Below are 10224 nucleotides of genomic sequence, written 5' to 3' on the forward strand. Positions count from 1 at the left end.
AATCCAGGACAGCAATATCAAGGTTCCACCAGAAGTTGAAGCTTCTCAAGCAACCGCTCAGAGTGTTAAACAAAACGCATGATGGGAATCTGCCAGCTCGAACCTAGCAGGCTTACGAAGAGATGTGTGTATGCCAGAACATGGCACTGCTGGACCCAACGCCTGACATCTTTGCAACTACAGCTGAGGCAGAAGAGAGATGGATCAAATTGGCTCGCAAAGAGGAGAAATTTTATAGACAAAAGTCTTGTGTAAGATGGTTGCAAGCAGGAGATCAGTGCACAAAATTCTTTCACAGCGTGGTAGAGACAAGGGCAGCTAAAAACACTATCAGAAGCTTGGTTAATGCACAAGGTGAAGTTCTTACATCCCTTCATGATATCAAGAAAGAGGTGGTGTCTCATTTCCAAAACTTCATGCAAAGGACAAGATCCCACAACTGTTGACATTCCAGTCTCTTCCATGCAAGATTTACTAACCTATAGATCTTCTAGTGATGAAGCATCAGTGTTGGTTGGGCCTGTAACTGTGCCTGAAATCCAGCAGGCTCTGCGCTCCCTCCCGAATGACAAAGTCTCAGGTCCAAATGGTTTTACGAAGGAGTTTTTTGTCGCAGCATGGCCAATCATAGGAAGAGATTTTATAGTTGCAGTGCAGTCGTTCTTCCTATTTGGATTCATGCCGACATGAGTGAATGCAACCATTCTTTCACTAATCCCTAAGACAACAACTGCTCAGACCATGAAGGAGTACATGCCCATCGCCTGTTGCAACCTTCTCTACAAGGTGATATCCAAGGTACTAGCTAACACACTCAAGATTATCTTCCCTGCTGCAGTGGAACCCAACCAGTGTGCCTTCATCACGAAAAGGTTGCTTTTGGAAAATGTCTTACTTGCTTCTGAACTAGTCAATGGATATCACAAGAATACCTCCAAGGAGAAGTGTGCGATCAAATTTTATATTTCCAAAGCTTTTGATATGGTAAAGTGGTCCTTCATCATCTCTGTCCTACATGCTATGGGGCTGCCTACACAGCTTATTCACTGGATTACTCTGTATATCAACTGCTGCATTCTCTGTGTCCGTTAATGGAAGCTTAAAAAGTTTCTTCACCAGCGCCAGAGGCATAAGGCAAGGGTGATCTCTCTCGCCTTACCTATATGTCATCTTCAACAATGTACTGTCCAAGCTCCTTAACAAAGCTGCAGAAGAGGGAGAATTTGGCTATCATCCCCAATGTCAAGGCTTCAAACTCACACATTTGAGCTTTGATGACGACATATTGGTATTTACAAATGGCACATCTGAGTCGCTTCTTGGTGTTTTGGATGTTATGCGCCGGTTTGCTACTATGTCGGGACTCCATATCAACGCAGCTAAGTCTTCTATCTATGTTTCAGGAAATAGTGTGAGAAATCTCTTATCTACAACATCGGATTTGAGTATTGCAGTGGTACGTTGCCTATCCGTTATCTAGGCATGCCTCTCACTACCAAGACTCTCTCCCGCCATGACTATGAGCCACTATTAGACAAGAGGAAAAGCAGAATGCTATGTTGGACCAACAAAACACAATCTTTTGCAGGAAGATTACAGTTGATCGAATCTGTCATCACTTGCACAATTAACTTTTTGAGCACCGCTTTTATTCTGCATGCAAATTTCTTGGACACAATCGAAAGCATGTGTAGCGCGTTTCTTTGGTCATGATCACCTATGCAGACTCATAAGGCTAAGGTCAGCTGGGAGGATCTCTGTATTCCGAAGGAAGAGGGAGGTTTGGGTCTGAGAAAGCTTCAGGATTCATCTAAAACTTTTGCGCTGAAACTCATATGGAGGCTATTCACGCAACCTTTGTCTCTTTGGGTTAGTTGGGTTAATCACTATCTGCTCAAATACAACTCTTTCTGGGACGTGCGTGATGATCAAAAAAGCTCGTGGATGTGGAGGAAGCTCTTGAAGCTGAGGGATTTGGCTCATGAGTTTATGAAAGTGGAGGTTCGCGATGGGAAAACTTGCCATTTCTGGTTTGATGATTGGTTAGGTATGTGGCGTTTGATTGCTATTACAGGGGCCACTGGCACTACCTATATGGGGGTAATGCGCCATGCTAAAGTCTGTGATGCTGTGACAGAGGAAGGATGGAGTATCAGAGGTCATAGAAGTTGCCATTTTCATGACCTGCATAATAGTATTATGGCCGCGGAGCCTCCAAAGTTGGAGAAAGGAAGTGACATTTGCTTGTGGAAGCATGGAGATGATGACTACAGATCAACTTTCTCTTCAACTCGAACTTGGGATCAGCTTAGAGTTAAGAGAAGTAAAGTGGAGTAGAGCAAAGTGGTGTGGTTCGTTCAAGGGGTTCCTAGTTACTCTTTCATCACGTGGCTGGCCATTCGGAACAGGTTATCTACAGGTGATCGAATGAGATAATGTGGCATGCTGCATGGATGTGAAGTGTGTAGGGAAAGAGACGAGACACATGATCATCTCTTCTTCGCCTGCCCATACTCATACACGATCTAGGAGAGACTTGCACGGCAGCTGGTGGGAAATCTTATCAACCCAGACTGGCAATGGACAATGAGTCGACTGCAGCTAATGAGAGGAGAGGGGATGGACACAGTTGTAGTAAAAATGTTGTTTCAAACTACAGTCTATTACCTATGGAGAGAAAGAAATGCAAGGCGCCATCATCAGAAATGGACCTCTGCTGATCAATTGAGGCGGTTCATCGATAAGGCAGCAAGGAATCAAATTTACTCCCTCAGATACAAACCCAATCACAAGCTTGCTGGTTTACTTCAACGATTGTTCGAAGTAATGCTCTATTTTTTTCAGTCTTTAGTTTCCCTCTTTAAAATTATTCTTTTATAGAGCTTATGCTGTGTACATAACATTTTTTTGACGATAGATCAATTAATTTGAAATTTCATAAAAAAACGTATAAATAATAAGAAAAGTAACAACGGATTAAAAGCATATATATAAAAATGAAAATAATTCATGATTTATACATTGAATTTCTGCTGTAATTACAAGTAATTTACTTACTTTTCTAAAAAATGTATAACTAAAAGCAATAAAAGTTAATACAAAAGGTTAGCAATTATTTCTTGGATTCTTTAATAGTATGGATAAAAAAAATTAAAACAAATAGAAACATATGAAAATTGCTTAAAAAAACATCCGTATAAATACACTATTAGGCAGGAGTACGCTGCACTAAAATATATAAAACTCACCGATTTCTTGGTCGATAAGATATTACTAAACAGAGGTGAAGATAACAAAACCAAAAATAAATTGATCCAACAACATCTTCGGCTACTTACAAACGTAACATAAGTTCGCCAAGCCCATACAAGGCCACGTTAACAAATGTAATATCCAATGTCTCTAACAGCCCTATAAAATACAACTCACATACGTTCGCACTTACATATCTAACGACCTGAAGTCCACCATCTCTTTCAAATATCTCATAATGTAAAACAATTAATACAACATGAAACTAAACAATACCTAACAAACAATGTTACAATTATGTTTAAATAGAGATGACACATAATTCAAATTCCGCGTGTTGCGCGAAACAACCGTAATTAAATTAGAAACATAGTGAATATCAATTTAAGGGATATAATTGGTTCTATTTATAGCAGGGGATCTAGTCACGTATTGGGAGTTTCGAAACGTGCCACACGTGTCCCTTTTTGTGTGACGTGCTAAAGACAAGAGTATGTCATGCTTGTCGTTTTCTATCTGTCACTGTACTTCGTATATGTAGTATGTACACTGTAAGCTCAGGTTATGAACACTGGTTAATAAGTTAAAACGACACTCTAGATGAGCGGTGTTGCCACATTGATCAGGTGATACAGCACCGAAGTTCCACTCCGTAATACAGAGAGAACAACATTTTCATAAAACGACAAAAAAAATTATAAATGTTATGTGTTTTTTTGTGAGAAAACATCCTTTCATATATAGTATATCGCGATATAATCAATTCACACCTGACTTATATCAATGTGTAAAAACATACCTAAATTTTTGTAAATTTTAAATAACATACATATTATTTATCTGTTTGGCGAAATCATACACCAGTCACCACATCAACTACCATATCATCTAATTTTGCTAACGTAGATACTACATCAACTAATTTTACTGATAAAGATACTACGGGTACCTGTAAGGTTTAGTCGGATTTTGGTTCTATCTTGTAACACGTCCTAGGACCCATTCATGTAAGTATGGATCGGGATAGGATATAATACATCGGATTTAGATCGGTTTTATACTACATCCTAGAAACCAAAAAGTAACCATATATCATTTGGTTTTAGGTTATATTTGGATTTAGGTTATATCAAATATAATATTTTTATTAAACGACTATATATTTTTAAAACAAAATGTACACCTAGCATCCTTGTCAGCAAAATTAGTTGACGTAACATCCACACCATTAGAATTAGATGAAGTGGCATTTAATTTGGCGACTAGTGTATGATTTCGCCAAAAAAGATAAACAACATGTATGTTATTTGAAATTGTCGAAAGTTTTGGTATTTATTTGCACAGTGATATAAGCCGAGTATGAATTGAACACATCGCGATATGTTGGATATAAAATGGATGTTTTCCCATTTTTATACACCATGTGTAGTAACAATTTTTTTAAATTTAATTTTTTTTTCTGTTATTTTAGATTTTCTTATCATCCTACCTATATTTTAAATTAAATTTTAATTTAATTGGAAATTTATTTTAAATTATATTTAAGAATAGATATGTATATATTTAAAACTATAATCTTAGGTATAATTTTTATTTGGATAAAATATATTTAATTAATTTTTATAAATTAATTAAAAATTTAAGATAAAGTTGTATAGTTATCAAAATTATAACTAAACAGTATTTCTATAATTTGTAGATATATAGAAGAAATTAAAGATATTACGATTAAAAATTTATAATTTTCAAAAAAAATTTAAATAATTGAAAATATTTTATAGTAGGAAAATTATATAACTATAAAAATAGAAATAAATAAAATTTCGAAAATCAAACAATACAAAATAAACTTTATTTCTAGAACAAAAAACTGAAACCTAATCAGAACTAAACCGAGAATCAAACTATTCAATATAAAGTTTATATACTTAAAGATATAAATAATATTTAGTTTAAAATTATCAATATTCTAAAAATATTACTTATAAACAGAAATATACAAAAATTGGTTTATCCTAACAATTTTTTATCCGAAATGTTTAAAATTATCCGAGTTATCCAATATTTTATCAAAATAATTCTAAATATTATTTTACTTGAATTATTCAAAATTATTTGAAGACGGGAACCAAACCAAAACTGAATTTAACTCAAGATTTTAACGGATTAGAAGAATGTAATTGGAAGATTTTATGGATTACATTAAAATATTAAGAATAGATTTACTTTTATATTGGTTTGAAAAGATGATGCCATATATAATAATTTTTCTAATCACGGGCTTGAAATTGTTTATCAAATATATAAATAATCAATATGTTGATTAATTTATTCATTTATAAAAATTTACTTTTTTAATTTAGAAATAATTTATATAAAATTTTAGCATAAATATTGAATTTATTTTTAGCACATTGAAATTTATTTTATCCATTAACTAACTTAATATTTATCTCTTTAAAATAAATGCAACATAACTTTTATCATATATAAAAAAACTTCTAACATATGTTTTTTGCATATCTTTTCTCCTGAAAATGTTTTGGCTCGTTAGTTTATATACAGGGTCGGCTCAACACTGTTAGGGGCCCTAGGACAAAATTTTTTTTTTCACCTTTTAAAATTTATATGCAGATAATGTTTAAAATATTTTTAAAATTTAATCAGTAAAATTTTATATGTTTTGTAAAGAAAATAAAACTATATACATATCATATAATTTTAGGTTCTTTTCAATTTTATTTATTATATTTATAATTTTGTATATATAAAAATATAGATTTATAAAAAAATTAGACTCTTTAATTATTATTATACGGGGAATACGAGCTTGAGCCGGAGCGGTCCGGTCGCACGGCTTGTCCCCCAATGAGCCGGCCCTGTTTATATGTCACAGTTCGGGTAAAGTCTTATTTTTCTATATCAGGGATTCATTTATAACTGATTATCCATAAATTAAAGTAAAAAGAAAAACCAAAAGAATGTTTCATTCTTCGAAGAGAATGCTAATCTTCGTTGAATCGCCCCTAGCCTTTTCACCTTTCTAACTGTAAAGTAGTTGTATATATTTTATCATGCAGGCTAAAAAACAATTATCAGGTACTTGTTACTTAATTATTTATATTAAAAAAATTATATATCAGCGTTCCTGTTTTAGCAGATGTTCCATGAACCACAAAGTTTTTTTTTTGTTTAATTCTATATTTTCATACTTGTGTTGAATTATTCAACTATAATACTATCAGTTTTCCTCAAATTGTAAAAAAAAAATTAAAAAAAACCACAAAATGTTTTATTCTTCGCAAGAAGTGCTCAATTTCGTTGAATTGGTCCTACTCTTTTCGCTTTTTCTATTTTTGTACATTAACTACACTACAAGAAAACATGAGATTAACGACGGTGGTATTCCTCTGTGAGTTCGTCGTAAAAGAGACTTTACGAGGAATTAGCGAGGAAACACGTTTCGTCGTTACTCGTTCGTCGTAATGCATATTTCCTCGCCAATTCGTCGTAACTTAGCGAGAAAAACATTTCGTCGTAAAGACGAAGTACATCATTTCGTCGTAAAGACCATATAATCATTCTACGTAAGGAGGTCACTATATTTCCTCGTAAATACCTTGAAAGGAGTTCCTCGTAAATTACACGTAAATATCTCAAAAGTATTTCATCGTAAAATACTCGTTTAACCATCCTCGTAAACTTTCCACGTAAATAAGTCGTAATTTAGCTACGAATTTACTTCTTTTTTTATTTTACAGAATTTAAAAATATAATTAAAAAAATAACTAAAATTATTTAATTTATTAATAAAATTATAATTTAAAATAAAAATCAATACGAAAATATTTTATATATAAATACGTTTTGAATTTATAATACAACAACCGGAAAAAAAGAACTAAGGGTCGTTCATCGCCTGGTAGAATTCATCACTCCTCCTCGCAACATCCGCCTCGTTATGTGTGCCGGATGACTCGCCTGTAATGGGATGTTGTTGTCGCATGTTCCTCAATATGGACTCCCATTCCGGATTTGTGGCCGCGATAACATCCAAGAAGCCGTCGACTCCACTCATACGAGCTGTGAACGCAGTTTTTGTCGAGGCCAACTCGTTACGCAGCTCAGTGACTTCCTCATCCCGTCTCTGACCATAAGACGATGTCGCTTTCGGAACATCTTTGACGGAACCAATCCCCAACGTACGTCCCTTTTTCTTAGGGACAACCTTAAAAACAAAAAACAAATATTGTTAGTAAAAATTTAAAGTTAAATTAAATGAATTATAAAAAAAATTAAATTTTAAAAAATTTACCTCCTTGTAAATCCTATCCACTTCAAGTATGGATAAGGTAACGGGTAATCCGTCGGTGGACTGCTGGGTCAGCTGGGTCTGGCGGTCGTCAAACCGAGCAACCAAGTCGTTGAAGATTTGCTCGGAATTGCCATCTAGAAATTGGCCTGCTTTGTTTTTGTGGGTCCTCTCGTAAAGTTGTTCCGTCTCTTTGGCCTAAAAAACATTTTACAAAGTTAGAATATATATATATATATATATTAAAAAATAATTAAATAAAATATTTAATTACCATTTCCAAACGGACACCGGCATGGGGTTTTTGGCCCGTTGAGTATAGCATCGGTCCTTGGCCGTGCTCATCTACTGTGTTACGGGAGGCAGAGCAAGATTGAGCGATTCTAATGACGTCAGGATCCCACCAATAACGGATGAGGCCATCCCACACATCTGTTGTGAGCTCAGCGGGTTTGCCACGCTCATACCCCTTCACGATCCAGTCACCCTTCCAGTTGGAGACCGTGTCCAACAAGCGAACTTTCGCCTTCGCGTAAAACGCTTTCCTCACCCTCTCATTGACCCTCATGGACCAATGATATTTTTGCTGTAAAAAAAATTCAATTAATAATTAGAAAAAAAATATATAAACCATGAAAAAATTAAAGTATACATAATTAATGAATAGTAACTTACAGCAAAAAATTTGAACCACGTCTTTCTGACGTAGATCGGCGTCTTTTTTCAGTTCGGATGTGGCATGGAGAAGTAACCTTTGATCGTGTCGGTTACGTCCGATGCAAGACATCCGTCAACCCCAAACCTGAAAAAAAAATTAAAGTATAATTATTTATTAATGTTATAAAATAATTTAAAAAGAATTAAAAAAAATAATTAATGTAACATACCGCAAAGTTCCGTCCGGTCGGTCGGGGTCTATGACTGGTAAAGCTTCTCTGCCTGGCTGACCGAGAAGGTCCTCGACAGTGTACTGAAAGTAAGGAGCACTCGGAGGCACCATCAAATCGGGATGAATCTCGGCGGGCATGGGAGGAGCCATCGGAGGAGGCACATGAGGAAGCATCGTCGGAGGAGCCATCGGAGGAGACACATGAGGAACCGATGGTGCATTAGAAGATGGCGACCGAGAGACTCTCTCAGAAGACTGAGTCTCGGGGACAGTCTCCGGACCCGAAGAACCGGGAGCTGAAGAAGAACCGAGAGCGAAAGAAGAACTGGGAGCCAAAGAAGGCGGGTCTAAACGACTACCAGGCTCACCGAACAACTCTCTGTAATGGGGAGTAAGCATGTTCTTTCGAAGGCCCTGCAAAAAATTTAATCTTTGAAGTTAACATCAACAATATTAACAAATTTTATAATTAACAATTTCAATAAATCTAGCTAAATTCCCTACATTAACCACCTAATCAACACTAATTAACATAAAATCGGTAAACCTATCTAAATTCCCTACACTAACCACCTAATCTATCCTAAACTAATCAAATTAGAGAGGAATTAGAGAGAGTTACCATCGCTACGAAATAGAGAGGAAGTTGAGACGAAATGAAAGTGTGAGCGCTGGCGAGTATATATAAGAGATTAGATATCCTCGCAATTTCCTCGTAAATTTACGAGAAATTACAAAGGCCCGCGTTTTGTTTCCTCGTAAAGCCCACGTTAAATTACGATGAAATAGCAAGACCCGTGTTTTTATTTTACGAGGAAATAGCAAGGCCCGCGTTTTCTGGTTGCAAGGTCTTTACGACGATTTCTGCTTACGTGGAACTAACGAGTCCCGCGTTCTTCATTTTTTAATTTTGTCGTTATTTCCTCGTTATTTTACGAGAAAATTACGAGGATTATGTTTAAATCCCTAAAATCCGAAACCCCAAACCCTATCTTCCTTATCTTCTACTTCATATATTCCAAACCCCAAACCCACCTTCCCTTTAACGAGGAACTCGCGAGGCCCGTGTTTTTATTTACGAGGAATTAGCGAGGCCCGCGTTTGGTTTCCTCGTAACGTCCTCGTCCATTTACGAGGAATTAGCGAAGCCTGCTTTTTTTATTTACGAGGAATGAGACAAAGCTAATTGGTCGTAAAACCTTTCGAAATTTCCTATAAATACTCACCAATTTGCTTCTCAAATCAAATATAAACTCACCAATTTGCTTCTCAAATCAGAGATAATTACTCAACAGTTTGCTTCTCAAATTAGAAAGATTTGAAAAAAAAGGAGAAGAAAGATACTGGAATACATGTGGGCGGAGACAAGGCTAGACTTACGTAGGTCTCGCATTGTTTCTTCCCACCTGTGATTCCAGTATCTTTCTTCTCTTTTTTTCAAATATTACAACGGTAGTCCCTAATTGGACGTTAAGAGAGGAAATAGTTTCCAGTATTTAAATTCCCTACACTAACCACCTAATCTACCCTAAACTAATCAAATTAGAGAGGAAATAGAGAGGCCCACTTTTTTATTTACGAGGAATGAGCGAGGCCCGTATTTTCTTATTACGAGTTTTTTGCGACGAATACGGCTTACGTAGAATTAACGACTCCCGCGTTCTTTATTTTTTAATTTCGTCATTATTTCCTCGTTATTTTACGAGGAAATTACGAGGATTATGATTACGAGGATTATGTTTAAATCCCTAAAATCCGAAACCCCAAACCC

At 35.6% G+C, this 10224-nt stretch overlaps 1 protein-coding gene across 1 annotated transcript; it reads left to right on the top strand.

Annotated features, from left to right (window-relative positions):
* The first annotated feature begins 1719 nt into the window (after positions 1–1719).
* On the top strand, positions 1720–2337 carry LOC106314495. Its single transcript, XM_013752361.1, has one exon. It carries the CDS (start codon positions 1720–1722, stop codon positions 2335–2337), a length of 618 nt encoding a protein of 205 aa, XP_013607815.1.
* Positions 2338–10224: the final 7887 nt, after the last annotated feature.

This window comes from Brassica oleracea, chromosome C9 (assembly GCF_000695525.1).
Source record: "Brassica oleracea var. oleracea cultivar TO1000 chromosome C9, BOL, whole genome shotgun sequence".
In the NCBI taxonomy this organism is placed as follows: Eukaryota; Viridiplantae; Streptophyta; class Magnoliopsida; order Brassicales; family Brassicaceae; genus Brassica; species Brassica oleracea.